General features: G+C 52.5%; 1 protein-coding gene and 1 long non-coding RNA gene across 2 annotated transcripts; one reads left to right on the top strand and one right to left on the bottom strand.

Annotated features, from left to right (window-relative positions):
• Positions 1–1,271: 1,271 nt before the first annotated feature.
• LOC124326878 lies at positions 1,272–1,664 on the bottom strand. The gene is made up of 3 exons (XR_006915925.1): positions 1,630–1,664; positions 1,469–1,564; positions 1,272–1,349 (listed from the first exon to the last, which is right to left on the bottom strand). It is a non-coding gene; the product is annotated as an uncharacterized LOC124326878 (long non-coding RNA).
• Positions 1,665–1,857: 193 nt separating this feature from the next.
• On the top strand, positions 1,858–15,710 carry LOC124326025 (WD repeat and FYVE domain-containing protein 3-like). Its single transcript, XM_046784589.1, has 22 exons — positions 1,858–2,100; positions 2,179–2,874; positions 2,944–3,136; positions 3,220–3,409; positions 3,485–3,651; positions 3,723–3,925; positions 4,004–4,158; positions 4,359–5,204; positions 5,273–6,390; positions 6,467–6,639; positions 6,711–7,538; positions 7,602–7,870; positions 7,988–8,167; positions 8,231–9,706; positions 9,776–9,868; positions 9,937–11,183; positions 11,256–13,471; positions 13,534–13,729; positions 13,803–14,072; positions 14,152–14,263; positions 14,345–14,542; positions 14,623–15,710. The coding sequence occupies exons 2-22, from the start codon at positions 2,182–2,184 to the stop codon at positions 14,729–14,731; spliced, it is 10,932 nt and encodes a 3,643-aa protein (XP_046640545.1). The 5' UTR covers positions 1,858–2,100; positions 2,179–2,181; the 3' UTR covers positions 14,732–15,710.
• Positions 15,711–16,235: the final 525 nt, after the last annotated feature.

Here is a 16,235-nt window from a genome sequence, read left to right as displayed (position 1 = left end):
CTGTATACTTTAAATGAAGAGAAAGGTCCATTGGAAAAAAGGTTCAGATGCAAACAAATAAAAAAAAAATGTGTTTCGGCCCAACCAAAGAAGCAACCCAACGATTCGATACGATTCCGACGACGCTGACAAGCTCCGGCGACTTCCAGCTCGCCGAAACCAGAAAGTCCAAAGGTAAGAAAATGTCCGGAAGAATCTCCCCTAACCGATTTGAAAAGGCAAAAAGAGTTAAAAATATTTACGACTTGGAATGCAACACCACAAGTTCATCAGCCAGACTCTCCAAATCGACGAAAAAGTCTTTCACCGAAACAAATCTAGTACAAAGAGGGAGAAAAAATTCAAAAGATTTACCCGATCGAAACACGCAGTGACAATAAATACGGTCATTTAGGAAATCCAGGCGCAATTGAATGACATCAGTATCTGCCTATCGGCTTTGAAATGAAAAATAAGATTTCGATGGGACTCGGAAAAAAACCATGCATAAAAATTCGCAAACAACGTTTTCATCTTAACAAGTCAAATGGGCGTGTTTAACACACCCTTTTTGAAACAACTGAATGTTTCGACGCACGGTATTTTCAGATATTTAGATTAATCAATCGAATAATAAGATTGATTTATCGTGCTTCTCTAACACGCAAATTACCCAAAAAAAAAAATTTTTTAACACAAAATTTCGACTAGGAATTACCAATTCTAATCGAAAGAGGTCGGGCACATTTATAGCCGATTTATAGCCCGCAGAATCATTCGTTCAATTTAGATTTTTTGTGACATTATTGCAGCCAAAAATAACAAAAAAAACGGCAGGTACAAATGGCAAAACATAACAATTGCAACGACAAGGCAAATTGCCAGGTCTGATGTCAGATATGAAAACGGGTAGGAAAAAGGAAGGAGGGGATTAATCGACTCAAGGAGGTGGTGGACATTAGCTTCAATCACCAACAAAAGTCAAAAGATAATTGGGTCTACCTTTGAATGAAGCCCCAGTAACGACCAGTGTCATTGACATCTCTGTGATATTGTTGGTGCAGCCGAGCAGTTTTTCTTGTGTTGTTCTTACTCGAAAGCCAGCAATAACTGTAACAACAAAAAGAAAACATTGAAATTAAAACCAACTGATAACTTAAACCAACATGCAAAAACAATTGCATCACCACAAGAGCACGGATCACATAAATATTTGTGAAGTAAATTACAGAGAAAGCGAGTCTTGACAATTACAAAAAGCGATTGATTGAAAAAGGTCAGCAACTACAAACCTAGAGAATCAAGGCATTTCAGCAACGCTCTAGATTATTCTACTCTCTCCCCATCTCAAGGTTCAAGTTTGTTAATTGCTACAGGCCAGAGAAACACGAAAGTAAATTGATTCCAAAAATTGCCATTATACATATGCTTGCAAACTAAAGAAAGTGTTATGTGCCTCCATCTTAAATAGATTAAATAAATGGCAAACCTAGGAATCTCTTCAAATCATGCTTCAAATAAACTGACGATTAGTTCGTGTCCATCCACGAGGTCCAACTTTTTCTCTGATTGTCACCCCTTTTATCTAAGAAACGGTGGAACAGTTTACACAAGAATGAAACGGAGAAAACTTTTCACTTTTGTTTTCACCTTCAAAGCATGTCCATTGCAAATAGGATCTCCAAAAAATTATCGACGAGCAAGACGTGCTAAAATCGACCAACACCTCCAACCACCAACGTGAAAAACTGAAAATGAAGCGGGAAATTGTTACCCGATTTCAGTTCAGCGTTGCCGCATTGGCCAGTTAATCAAATATTTTCGAGAATTAAAGTTGGTCGCATGGTGGCGCTGATGTAGGTCTCATCCCCATTGTTTTCATTGGACGTAATCTGTGCGACTGTCAAATGTCAGTGACAGAGACATAATTTCTAGTGTTTTAGTTTCTTTTTTTATTGTGAAACCAGGGAAACTGATAACAACGATGAAGTGAAAACAAATTCTTGGCCCGCATTTTCTCATTCTGCCAATCAGGTTGATGGCAAAAAGATGCTTCCCCATGACGTAAATACCCAATCACAAAGTCCCTCTTTTTAAGGTTCGAGAGACGAAATATCTCAAGTAAGTTGTCCCTCAGTGATTGTTGTTATTGGGGGTGAAAATATAAACTAATGATTTGATCACATTTGTGGCTTGCAGAAAATGAATGCCATGAAACGGTTCCTGCTTGGCTCCAGTAGCCAGGCCGCACAGACGGAAGCTAGTCAGCAAGCTGGAGCCAACACTTGTCCTCCAGTTGCCAATTGCGCCACAACAGAAATCGTTATGGGCATCAAACCCTCCCCATCTCAGCACGCAGCCCTCAGCCTCACCCATCTACGCAAACTGTTTTCTGACTTCAACTCGGTGGCCACCCAGGCCATGACGGAAGCAGAGAGGGAGAGCAGGATGTACAGCATGCTGCCCCTCTTTTGCCGTGTCTTCTCCCACTGCCCAGCCTCTGAAATGCTGGAGAAATTCCCCGAAGTGGGCAGCTTCTGTCAGCAAGTGTCCCGTTTGGCCGTGTCGGAAATCCGACGGCGGGCGTCCAACCAGTCGACTGTGGCCGCCAGCCAGGCCATCGCCGGTTTCCTCGAAATGGAAGAGTCCAGCTCCAACGCCACCCAAGAATCGAACGGAAACGGCTGGATGTTGCTGACCTGTCTCAACTTGCTCTCACTGGGCGGTCCCGGCTTGATTGAAATCATGACGGCCGCCTCTGTTCCTTCAACGTTAGTCAAGTGTCTCTACTTATTCTTCGATCTTCCCGATCTGGAAAACCCCGACGCGGCCCCGCCGGGCTGCGAGTTCACTCCCAGGGAGCGGAGGCAACTTTTGCAGAAATCCTTTGGCCAGGTTTTATTGATTTTAAAATTTTTCTTTCTGCCAGGCTCTCAGGAGTTAATGAAGTCATTTCAATTGCAGATGCTCGTTAGATTGTGCAGCGTCCCAGCAGCCACGGAAGAGCTGGCCAGGAAAGACGATTTGACACTTTTGTTTTCGGCCCTGAGCTCCTGGTGCCCTCAGCACAACCTTTTGTGGAGGAAAAATGCCAATGAAGTGCTGGTCGTGTTGACTCGACACGGATTGACGGCCCTCGTTCTCGGCTACATCCACAGTAATTGGCCAAACGCTTTCAAGTTTCCTTGTCACAGTGTGTCCAATTGTTTCTTAATTGATTATTGATTCCGCCCTGGACAGATAAAGGCTGCGTCTCGCTCTGCGTGGAGAACATGCAAAAGGCGTCGGGCGATTTGCTGCCGCTGGAAGTGGTGGAAATGTTCGCCACCGTCTTTTGCCTGTTGAAAGATTCGGCCGACGTGACGCAAACGCTTTTGGACGATTTCCGCAGCTGCCAGGGCTACAGTTTCCTGACCGAGTTTTTGCTCAGGTGACACATTCGCCATTATATGGCCATTTGGGTTAGATTTTTAATTGTTAATTGGTTTTTCTGTGGCATTGGCAGGGCGGAACACGACACGGTCGTGGAATCTCAAGAGGCTCTTAGGAATTTGGTTTTCCTGGTTTCGTCGTTGAGTACGTGCGGATTCCACGAAGTCCGTCCCATGGCCTTTTCCACCGGATCTCTTTTTCAGTTGCCAAACTTTATCACCCCCACTCCGCTGGGCAAAGGTATATCCAACAGGCTTTTAATTTAATTGAGTCGGTTTTTAGTTTCTTCATTTTTTGATTGGGATGTCCAGGGTCGAGCGTGAGGAATATCCCGGCGTTCCAGGTGTTGCACAGCGCTTTCATCAAATCATCAACGTCGACTCTCTCCTCGGTGATCCTGGACGCCGTTTCCACCATTTTCCACTCTGATCCGGCCAATTATTTCATCCTCGAGTCGCAAAATACTTTAAATCAGTTTGCCGAAAAAATTCATTTGAAAGGAGCCGAAGTCCAGGTCTAATTTTGGAACACAATTATTTAGAAAATTTTGGACTATGTCAACATTTATTTTTTGGGTTGTTTCATTGTGCAGGAGAAATATTTCCGACTGCTGGAATTTGTGGTTTTCCAGCTCAACTACGTGCCCTGCAAGGAGCTGATTTCCCTTTCGCTTTTGTTGAGGAATCACGCAGCCAATTACACGCAGTGCAGTATTCAGTGCATGGTCGTCCTCCTCACCATTCTGAGGTACTCTATACTCTTTTATCGATCCTTGTGTCCTCTGCCCCATTCCCGACTTATTGATAGTCGCCTCCCCTCACCCGGTTAGAGTACTGGTTCCTTCCTTTTGTCGCTGGGCTATTATTACTCCCGCTGGATCGATATCATCCACATTGGCGGCATACAGACGAATTGATTGATCCTCATTTTTTGTTTTATTTTTTTAGGCATCACGCCATCTTCAAGGATGTCTACCGCGAAGTGGGATTGCTGGAAGTCCTAGTGACTTGCCTCCAGCGCTTTGCCTCCGTAATGAAATTGAAATTAGACGGCAGTGACGGGCAGACCGCTACTGCCATCATCAAAGACGAGCCGGACCGCGAAAGGGAATTGGGTTATTTGGTGATGGAAGGCCTGGGCGTCCTCTTGGTGGGCAACGCCAACAACGCGGCCGTTTTCCGTGAGTCGGGCGGCGCCCGCTGCGCCCACAATCTCATCCCCTACACCGACTGCCGCCGGGAAGCTCTCTGCCTGGTCCAGCAGCTCATTCTGAGCACGGGCGGTGACGACGACATGGGCACCGTCCTGGGTCTCCTCCAATCGGCGCCCGCCACCGACCTGGCCCTGAAAATGGACATTTTGAAATCGCTGCTGACCTGCCTGAGGGAGAGCCATCGGACCCGGACCATGTTCCGCAAAGTGGGCGCCTTTGTCTACATTATGTCGGCCCTGGTCTCGATGGAAGGCTGCCTCCATCCCGATCCGGCCCAGTCGGCCTCCAGCGCCAATTGGGACGCCCTGACCCCCGTCGAGATCCTGCGGCTCCTGCATCTCATCTTCAACACACTCTGCGTTGCTATGCGCTACGAGCCGGCCAACGCCAAGTTCTTCCAGCAGGAGATTTGCGGACCGTCTCTCTGCGACACCATCCGACTGCTGGGCTGTTTCGACCAGACCCGCACCTTTGACTCGCCAGACGAGCCGGAAGACTCGACCGCAGCAACCGGCGATCCACCCTTCCAACAAGTTGGAGGATTGCACCAAATTTTTAACCGAGGCGTCCAGGATTTCGAGCAAGTTCCCAGTTAAATCCCAGTCAATCGATCCAGTTTTAATTTTTTCTTTTTGCTTATTTCTGCAGGGAAGAAGAAGTCAAGGACAAGAATCGGTCGCTGGTCAACGCCACCCTGGTCCTTCGACTCCTTTACGATTTGGCTGTGGACTCGTACGATCGGGCCCAGACGTTGCCCGTCTGCTGCTCGGCTGACGGCAAAAATATTCCGCGGAGTAAAAGCAGCGACAGTGACCCGAGTGTCGCCCTCAGGAGGCCGGTGAATCTCAATCCCATCAGTGCCAATCCGGATCCCATTCTGGTCCATCCCGGCGTCGTCCTGGCCATGTTCCAGCTTCTGCCTTCCATCTGGACGCCCGAGAACGTCAAGGCCAGCAGGAGCCTCCAGCTCCTGGTGACGGACATTATCCAGTCGCTGACCCACTCGGAGCGCAACGTCCAAATCCTCTGCGACGCCGGATTTCCTTCGGAGATCCTGAAATACGCCAGTTCGGTCCTCAATGACGAGTCCCGTCACCTCCACGGACCCCTGCTGACCGTCCTGGAGCAGCTCGTCCGTCAGGCTCTCGAGCCCAAAGACTTGAGGGCCTTTCTGCGGATGGGCGATCCTTTGAATTGCCTCCTGCCGGAATTGAGCGATCCCAAAACGGTGCAGAGCAACAGCAGCAGCAACGGGGCCCCACTGCCCTTGTTCCGTTTGAAATCGCTGGTGTCCATGTCGACGCCCAAGGACGTGGGCAGGAGCGGCCACCAGGGAGTGGCGCTGTCGCCTCCGCCCTTTGTCGAGTTCGACATGCAGCCGGAAGGATTCGGATGCCTTTTCCTCCCGTCGGTGGCACCCCAGTGTCAGCACGGCGGAGTCGGTTCGGGATCCGGCGGTGGAGGAGGCGGCGGGGCTGGACAAGGTGCCGCCGGCCAAAACGGCTCATCCGGCCAAGTGATTATGGGCGGAGTGGGCAGCGGAGGCGACCGAGTCTTCCCGGCCCCAACTGGCATGAGCTACTCCACCTGGATCTGCGTCGACAAGTTTAGCGATCCACGACTGGACCCGCACGGCATTCGGCTCCTGACGCTGGTCAGGAACGTCATGGAGCGGCCGGACGACAATTTGGTCTGTTTGAGCGTCGTCTTGTCGCCCAGGGACAAGGCCTTGCTGGTCAGCACCCAGGAAACTCCTTTGCCCAAAGGTGAAATTTTATTTCGCACCTCCTGTTTCGAATTTTATAGAATTGGAATTTTAATCGAAGCCAATTGAACCACCAGGATCGAGCGATTGGGAGCCGGAAGTGTCGGGTGATTTCGGTGCTCGGATTTGGAATCCCGATCTGATCCAGGAAGGGCATTGGCATCACTTGGCCTTGGTCTGGAGCCGGGCCGTTTTAAAGAATTCCCAATTTTCCCTCTACATTGACGGCCAGTTGGTCTACACGGGCAAAGTGAGTCGCCCGCCGTTTTTATTATTCCATTGAATTTATATTTTAATTGATTTCACTTTTAAAATGCGCAGATGCATTACATATCACAAAATCCGGGCGGAGGAGCGGCCAACTTGACGGTGGCCTCGTCCGTTTTCGGTTACATCGGCACGGCGCCGTCGTGGCGCCGCCAGTCGAGGCTCGTCTGGCGCCAGGGTCCGTGTCATCTCGTCGAGGACGCCTTCAACCCCCAGGTGGTCCAGTGGATTTACAGGATCGGCCCCCACTACGTCGGCAGTCTCCAGGCGCCGCAACTGCCCGGCTCGGCCGAGGCCCTGTGCTCCTTGGTCAACGAGGAGCGGATCGTTTTCGGCCTCAACGCCTCGGCCATGAGTCCGTTGACGTTGGCCAAGATCCGCAAAGTCTACCGCAAGACGGACTCGCGCTCCGTGGCCAAACAGCTGGGCATGTCGTCGCACGAGAACGCCACTCCCATCCGGCTGCTGCACAACGCGGCTGGGCACCTTTCCGGTCCGGCTAGGACCCTGGGCGGAGTCGTCATCGGCTACCTGGGCGTCCGAGTCTTTTGCCCGCGTCCCATCTGCACGACGATGCAGGCCGTTGGCGGCTGCAACGTCCTGCTTGGCCTGGTGGCCATGGCCACGGACGTGGAGAGCCTCTACGCCTCGGTCAAGGCCCTGGTCTACGTGGTCAAGTGCAACGGGCAAGCCCAGCACGAGATGGAGCGCATCCGCGGCTACCAGACGCTGGCCTACCTCCTCAAGCGCCACAAGGCCTGGCTCAACAACCACATCCTGCAGCTGATCCTCGTCCTGGTCGGCTTTGAACAGCACAACAACAAGGCCGGCAACGAGCCCAACAACAGCCTGGCCTTTAGGGACCTGCTGGCTGATCTCGATGTTCGTTTTTCTTTAATTATTTCAAGTTTTACTTTGAATAATTTGGACAACTTTTTTTCCCAGGTGTGGAGAGATACGGTGGACGATTTGCTAAAAGTTTTGTTCGACTTGTTTTACCGGATGGCGGCCGAGAGCGGAACAGACGGCCGGAGTAACACGCGCTATTTGCGCGACCTGAACCTGGTCGGCCGTCTGCTGCAGATTCTCCACCACGAAAATCATCACCCGGGCGGAGGGGTCGTCGCAATACTCGGCGCCAGTGCTCGAGAAACCCTCTGGAACCTTCTCGGCTGGCTCTTGCACAACAATCCTCGCCCAGTCGACCTTTTGCTGTGAGTTGTTTGTTGATCTTCTTTCGCATTATTCGTCGCTAGATGGCGTCTAGTTTGACGTTTGACCGCTAGATGGCGTTGACGATTGTTTTTGTTTTCATTTCCATCGTCAAACAGATTCGGCCAGTATTTGGCCACCACTCTGCCCGTCTGCGTCAACGATGACAAGAATACGAGCAGCGATGACGGGAAGCTGGACGACAGTTCACCGGCAGCTTTGGTGGCAAGTCGAAATGAAGGTCTGACTCTCCTCTTCAAGCTGCTACTCGTCCACGACAAGGGCGTCATCAATCAGACGTGAGCCATTCGTTTATGTTTTGCCCGAATTGTTCCAAATTGAAAATGTCTTGTTGATTTCAGGTTCGCCGAAGAGTTTCTTCGCGTGTTGGGTTTCGATTGGCTGCTGCTGTTCATGCAGCCCCAAGTCAAGTCATCCAGCGTCATCCTCTCTGCCAACTGCCTCCTCCTTCTGCTCTCCAACCAGCAGTCCCTCGCCAGATTCCGTGAGGGGGTCAGCACTGGGGCCGGCTGGGCTCGTTCCAGGGATCTCATCACCTCTCAGGGGTTTGCCGGTGCTGGGGCTGCAGGCCCCCTGCGTTTGGTGGGCAGGACCTTCAGCGTGGCCTCAGACGATGTGGCCACGTCACCCAGCGGCAACCTGCAGAGCCAGCAGCTACCAGGGTTCCAGTTGCTGGGCTGGATGCTAGTCAACCACACGAGCCTGCCTGAAATCTACTACCTCATCATCGGTCTGATGGTTGGCAAAGCCCAGCTGAGGACCTCGAGCCAGTTGGACCTGGAAACGATTTGGAGCTGCTTGTTTGGTGTGAGCCAAGGGCAGCCCATCGCATCGCTGGGCGGGCGTGGCGTCCCCATGTACTGCCCCGAGGCCATCACGGTTTTATTGACGATGATGCGGGCAATCATGAACCCGGAGGAGACTAGCGCCGACGAGGCGTCGACCAACTACCCCAACGTCCTGCTCCAGTTCCTCTTTTACGTCTACAACAACGCGCCCGACTACATGTCGGTGTTTATGACGTCGGACCTGCTCAACGCCATGGTGGCCAGCCTCTTCCCCATCGGCCTCCATCACCAGCAGCAGCACAGCCTCAGCTCTGAGCCCAGCACGCCCGTCGAGGAGTTGAACCGCCAATTCGTCATGGTGGAGAGTTCGATCGAGTCGGCCAAGGATCCGCTGACCTTCCACCACCGGGCCAAGAAGACGCTGATGGACTTTCTGAGGACCATCGTCATCGACTCGCTCTCGCTGCCCGTCACCAGCGGCGGCGGGACGGGGGCCAGCAGCGGCAGCAGCACCACCGTCCGTCCGGTGCCCATCATCGACGTCATCATGGACGCCTGCCCGGACTCGGCCAACTACAACCAGCACTGCCAATTCCAGACGGAATTGCTGACGATCGTCATGGAATATCTCTCGTCGGCCGGCGTCATCCTGGGCGAGCAGGGAGTCTTGCCCGTCGTCACCCAGATCGGCGGCAGCCTCCAGAATGTGGCGCCCAACATTTTCTACCTGGCCGGCCGCTTGGTGGACAAGCTCTGGCTGGGCGTCCTCAACCGTGACCCCCACCACGTCTTTGATTTCATCGTCCAGCTCATCACGCAGGCCAAGAAGCGGACGTCGAGTATTGGCGGCAACAGCAGCAGCAGCGCCAGCAGCAGCGGCTCGTGCTCTTCCGGCCTGGCCTCTCAGTCGCTGGACAACATTTACCGCTGCCTCAACCGCTGCATCCTGTTCCTCCTGTCCAGGCCGGCCGACTCGATCAGCGAGCAAATGTCGTTGCTGGAAGCCCTCCACAAATTGACTAATCACAGGTGCGTCATCAATTTATTGGCAATCCATTTGTCTACAATCGAAACTAATTATTTGTCCGTTTTTTCCAGGAGTTTGATTTTCGGGTCGGGCAATCACGACCTGGAATTTATCGGCTGCCTGTGCCATTGCCTACTCCAACTGACGTTGACTTTGAAAATCTCGTAAGTTTCATCATTCCATTTTTGTGCGGAATTGTGTGGACAAATTGTTGACTGAATTTAAAATGCAGGACGGAGCCGAGCCGGACGACTTGGCACGTGAGCGGAGAGGAAGTGGAGCCCAACAGCAGTTTGAGAGAGGCCCAGCATTTGGCCGCAGTGGCCGCCCAGCGCGTCTGGGAGGAATTGTACGTCAGCAAGAAACCGGCCGTCGAGGAGGCCTTCAAGATCAGCCTGGGCGCCAACACCCAGCACCGGGCGCCCAGTTTGGAGCTGGTCAGAGAGCCGGCCCTCAAGTTGTGGATGCAATACGTCGAGGCCGAGCGTCGCTCCGCCTACCGCACCGTCCTGGAAGTGTCGACGCCCAACCAAATCCAGTCCAAGATCCAGAAAGTGACGGGCGGGCTTACCCGTCTGACCAGCCGCTCGCTGACGATGAAGAGCAGCAAAAAGGAGGACACGGTCAACGCCATGGGCCGGCACAGTCACGCCGGCAACCTCTCCTACTGCTGGGCAGACGTCTGGCTGTCTACCCAGTACCAACTGGCCGGTCTCAAGGAGCAACTGGAGCTGGAGCGGAGGCAGAGGCAGCAGGCCCTGCAGCACGTCGAGCAATTCAATCGGCTCAGCTGGAAGCGGGTGGAAGAGACGGAATTGCTGCGGGTGCGCGGCCTGTGGGGCCCGTCGCAAGAGTCTCGAGTCCTGACCAAGTGGATGCTGGACATGACGGAAGGGCCGTGCCGGATGCGCAAGAAACTGACGCCCAACCCGCACTTTTACGCCCTGTACCCCTACCGGCCGGAATTGGAGCTGGCCGAAAACAAGTCGATCCGGTACAAGGTGGCCACCTCCCTGGACGCCAAGGAGCACTTTAAACTCTACTCGAAATGGAGGCAGAGTCTCCTGCAGGAGGATCAGGTGGTGGATCGGGTCCAGGAGCCGGAAGAAGCCCAGCAGCAGTCGGTGCTGGTGGAGAGCGGTTCCGGTGGCAGCGCCGGTGACGAGTTGGTGCCGGCCGAGGCGATCCTGTCGACTTCTCCGCAGCTGCCGCAGGATCTGCCGCAGTTGCTGAGGCCCATCAAACGAGACGTCCAGCAGGTGAACCAGACGATGGCCGATATCGACGAGGAAGTGGAATTGATCGGATCCAGTCCGGCGGCGGACGAACCGCTGGCTTCGTCCCAATCGACGGCCCAGCAACAACCGCAGGATTGGCAGAACCTGATGCGACTCCTGGAAGAAAACGAGAAGATTGGCCATTTGTTCCGCTCGGCACGCGTCCAGGGCCTGGAAACGGTCGACGGACTCCTCCTCTTTGGTAATCTAACTTATTTCGACTTGATTTGCTGGCCAGGATTTCATTTATTATTTAATTCAACTTGAAAAACAGGCAAGGAGCATTTATACGTGGTGGACGGATTCACTCAGACTCCGTCGCGGGAAATCCGCGACGTTTCCAATTTCCCGTCGGGGACGTTCGAGCCGATCGTCCCGCCGTACACGACGCCCGGTTACGGGAGCAGCGGGAGCAGCAACAGCAACCGGCAGGAGCTCAAGTCGGTGCACCAGTGCTCGCGGCTGGGCTACGAGGACATCCGCGAGGTCCACAAGCGCCGCTACCTCCTCCAGCCCATCGCCCTGGAGATCTTCTCTAATGACGGACGCAACCACCTGCTGGCCTTCCCACCCAATGTCCGCAACAAAGTCTACCAGCGGCTGCTGGCCACGGCTACGGGCCTCTCGGACTCGGCCAGCCAATCGGTGGCCGGTCAGAAGCGGGCGGCTAACGTGGAGCAGTCGGCTGGCCTCTTGTCGACCATGACGGCCGGTCTGATGGGCGAGACGTCGGTGACTCAGCGCTGGGTGAGGGGCGAGCTGTCCAACTTCCAGTATCTGATGCACCTCAACACGCTGGCCGGCCGCTCCTACAACGATCTGATGCAGTACCCAGTTTTCCCGTGGGTGTTGGCCGACTACGACTCGCCCGAGCTGGACCTCTCGCAGCCGTCCACCTTCCGCGACCTGTCCAAGCCCATGGGGGCCCAGACGTCTGACCGGCTGCAGCAGTTCCGCAAGCGCTACAAGGAGTGGGACGACCCGCACAACGAGACGGGCCCTTACCACTACGGCACCCACTACTCGTCGGCAATGATCGTCTGCTCCTATCTGGTCCGGCTGGAGCCCTTCACCCAGCAGTTCCTCCAGCTGCAGGGCGGACACTTTGACCTGGCCGACCGGCTGTTCCACTCGATCAGGGAGGCCTGGTGGTCGGCCGCCCAGCTCAACATGGCCGACGTCAAGGAGCTGATCCCCGAGTTCTTTTACCTGCCCGACTTTTTGGTCAACGCCAACCGGTTCGACCTGGGCTGCAAGCAGAGCGGCGTGGCCCTGGATGACGTGGTTTTGCCGCCCTGGGCCAAGAACGACCCGCGCGAGTTCATCCGGCTGCACCGGGCCGCCCTGGAGAGCGACTACGTCTCTCAGCACCTGCACGAGTGGATCGACCTCATCTTCGGCTACAAGCAGCAAGGGCCGGCGGCCGTCGAGTCCGTCAACCTCTTCCACCCGCTCTTCTACGAGGGCAACGTGGACATTTACAGCATCGAGGATCCGCTCAAGAAGAACGCCGTCATCGGATTCATCAACAATTTCGGCCAGACGCCCAAGCAGCTCTTCAAGAAGCCGCACCCCAGCAAGAAGGTGGGCGGGGCCGGCAGTCGCATCAGCGGACTGGAAATGGCCCTGCCTCTGGCCGGACAGGCTGCCATGCAGATCCTGCCTCTGCTGCCGTCGTCAGCGGCTTCCGGCTTCCATTCGGGCGGTGGCGGAGGAAGCGGTGGCGGAAGCGGGGCGGCCGCCGAGGCCTTTTTCCACCACGTCGACCACCTCAGCCCGTCGCTGCAGGCCGTCAAGGAGCTGAAACGGCCCGTGGGTCACATGATCGGGGCCGAGCGGTCGGTGGTGGCCGTCGAGGAGAACAAGTGCCTCCTGCCGCCCAACTACACGCGATGCGTCGCCTGGGGCTACGCCGACCATTCCATCCGACTGGTCCCGCACGACTCGGACAAGGCCCTGATGGTCTGCGAGACGCCGTTCCACCAGGAGATCCTGACCTGCGTCTGCCCAACGGGACGCACGGTGGTGACGGGCGGGGCCAACACGGTCGTCACCGTTTGGGACCTGGGCAAGAAGCAGTTCATCGTTCGCCAGCATCTCTACGGTCACACGGAGGCCGTCACTTGCCTGGCGGCTTCGGCCGGCTACCAGATCCTGGTGTCGGGTTCCAGGGATCGGACGGCCATCGTCTGGGATTTGTCGCGTTTGACTTTCATCCGCCAGTTGACTGGGCACAACGCGCCGCTGGCGGCCATCGACATCAACGACCTGACGGGCGACATCGCCACCTGCTCCGGCACTTGGCTCCACCTCTGGTCCATCAACGGCGACCCGCTGGCCAGCGTCAACACCCTGGTGGGTCAAATCGGCCGCTCGCAGCACATCCTCTGCGTCTGTTTCTCGCAGTTGAACGAGTGGGACCCCATGAACGTCATCCTGACGGGATCGACGGACGGCGTCGTTCGAATGTGGTCCCTCGACTACGTCCAGGTAATTCGACCTACGGCAATTTTCCCCTGGGATTATTTGAATGGTTTGAATTTGTTGCCCAGGTTCCCAATGAGGAAACGCCGACACAAGTTTTAAGGACGGAAGAAACGGCCGAGGCTCCTAAACTGGTCGAAGAATCGGAAGAGGATTCACCCGACGATGCCCAGCTGCCCGGTGCCATTCTGCAGCGACAGGCGTCCCTCAGCAGTTTGCCCATCAGCTGCGGCGACAGCAGCGAACACGAAGGGCCCGACAGCAGTAAACCAATTCCATTTGACTTTATTAATCATTTTCGCTTGATTGACGACTCTGTTTCTATTTTATTGCCCAGCTTCTTCGCCCGTCCCGACTCAACCAAAGGAAGGTGAGAATCCATCGCTGGAACAACCGGAACAACAACAACAACAATCGACTGAGCCGTTGCAGACGAGCCGGAGCGATTCGAGTCTGAACGGAACGTTTGAAATGATTAGCGAGTCGGAAGTGAGAGAGAGCGCCATCCAGCAACAGCAGCAGCAGCAGCAGACGCCCAAAGCTAACGTGGTGGCTCCTTTCGTGAGCCAACAGCCGGGCAAGAAATCCCGCCATGTCCTGAAAGAAGGTTTGAATTTTTTAAAATCTCAGAATTAATTGGACGGATGAAATTTGATTACAAATTTTAATTTGTCTTCCGGTTGCAGGTTTCAAGTGGCAGAGGCAGTTGATCTTCCGGACGAAATTGACGATGCACACGGCCTACGATCGCCAAGACAACAGCGAACCTGCGTCCGTCACATCTCTGGCCATTTCCAAGTAAAAACATTTTAAAATTAAAACAAAATCATTGGAATGTAATGTCCTAATTTTGTTTTGATTTGTTTCTTTCAAAAAAAGGGACAATCGAACTGTATTGGTGGGCGACGCCCGCGGTCGCATCCATTCGTGGAGCGTGACGGACGTGACGGGCCGCTCGGTGGCCGACCATTGGCTCCGCGACGACACGGTCGAAACGTGCACTAAATGCCGCGTGAAATTCTCGTTGACTGAGCGCCGACATCACTGCCGGAATTGCGGACACGTCTTCTGCTCCCGGTAAATAATCGAAATGAAATGGAAATTTGCGGATTGAAATAGAAATTAATTTTTGGCAATTTTGATTTTGGTTTCCACAGTTGCAGTCGCTACGAGTCTGAAATTATGCAATTGAGGATCCGCCGGCCGGTGCGGGTGTGTCAGGAGTGCTACGCTTCTTTGAAAATGTCCAGCGATGGAACTTCTTAATTTTCGACTGACAAAAGATGAGAAGATGTTTGACTTAAAAAAGAAAATGGGCTAATCTGTCAGAGAGTAGTGTATCAATGTCCAGTTATGTAACAACACCCGCCCTTTGGCCCAATGGATCAGGGGGCAGGGCAATTTATATCACAGGCTGATATCAGGTGTGTAGATGATTTCTAAAAAATTAGGGTTTTTCAAAAACGACAGTCGTGTTTTAGCAGATGATGTTTATACAATCGACATTCCAATCGGCCCCCCACTCCTTTTATTACCCTCCGGTTTGCACACAATCAAATGCATTTTTCTTTATTCTTTTAAATCTGATTATTATTTTAGAGAGAATTTGACTAATTGGGGCAGAGTAGATTGACTGTGTACTTGTGTAGCCTCCCGCCCTCAGACGAGAAAAAAGAGAAAAGAAATGAAAAACAAGAAAATTTCTTATTTATGATTTCAACTAGCGAAATCCAATGTTTCTGTACACACATCTGACTCCTCCCACTCTTTGGCTTTTCGCAACCCCATTCGACGACGATAAAGAACCGTGCCGTTTATTTTTTATTTTTCGTGTTTCGATTCTGTTTGATTTCGTGTTTCCTTTTCCCGTCAACAAAGAAAAAAGAAAAGCATCTCCTGCCTTTTTGCGACGCCCCACAGTCCATCACACACAAGAAATGAAAAGAAAAGTTACAAAAAAAAAAATATTTGATCGTGTGCGCGTAGTGAGTATTTGTGTGCATCATGTAGACCCCCCCCCACCCCAGCCCAGCCCAGCAGAAAAAAAAGGAAAAAAAAAAAGTTGTTGGCATTATACATGTTGTTTATATAATAACATTGTCGTCACCTCGTCAGTGTCAAATTGAAAAAAAACTGTTTGATCGGGAAATCTCAATCCCTTTGTGGGAGAACAAAAACTAAAAGAATAAAAAAAAAATATGAACAGTGGACTTATGTAATACAAGGCAAAGATGTTATAACACGATTGGTTTTCACGTTCTCTGTTTTTATTGCTAGAAATAAGAGTATGAGCTTGAGTGCATTTATTTAAATAATTTAGTGTACACTGTAAAGAGATGTTTTCAATTGATTTTGGAAACAATCAACGAGACTACAATTCTAGTTTTTGAATCACGGCATTTCCCCGCTCAGAAGAGATCGATATTTCTACCGCTAGGTGACAGTGGCTGCTCCGCTGCTGAATACGGCTTGTTGTGTTGCTGTATAAAAACTTTGTTCGATTTCTCTCCATACCCCGCTGCTTGTCACAGCTATCCAACGACACCGAGTTTCGAATAGAAAAGCGGTACATAGAGCTTAACATTTTGGTCATGAGAAATGATTTTAGAAAAATGATGACGAATGGAATTGGTTATTCGTGGGAGGATAATCCGCTGAGTAGATCCGCGGAGTTGGTTGCATAAATTAGAATGCGACTTAGAATGCTTCGTAAGAAATTCAATAGGCTACTCAACTAAGTTGATCCATAAATCACACTTCGCTAATCTAT

The sequence above is a fragment of the Daphnia pulicaria genome, chromosome 2 (assembly GCF_021234035.1).
Source record: "Daphnia pulicaria isolate SC F1-1A chromosome 2, SC_F0-13Bv2, whole genome shotgun sequence".
Classification (NCBI taxonomy): domain Eukaryota; kingdom Metazoa; phylum Arthropoda; class Branchiopoda; order Diplostraca; family Daphniidae; genus Daphnia; species Daphnia pulicaria.
This window is presented reverse-complemented; position numbering and strand designations above follow the sequence as displayed.

Excerpts from the sequence above, each read along its gene's own strand:
- LOC124326025 (XM_046784589.1), top strand. The coding sequence starts at position 2,182 with ATGAATGCCATGAAACGGTTCCTGCTTGGCTCCAGTAGCCAGGCCGCA. Across the intron at positions 4,159-4,358 it reads GTCCTCCTCACCATTCTGAG|GCATCACGCCATCTTCAAGG; the intron begins GTACTCTATACT and ends TTATTTTTTTAG. Across the intron at positions 14,543-14,622 it reads GGACACGTCTTCTGCTCCCG|TTGCAGTCGCTACGAGTCTG; the intron begins GTAAATAATCGA and ends TGGTTTCCACAG.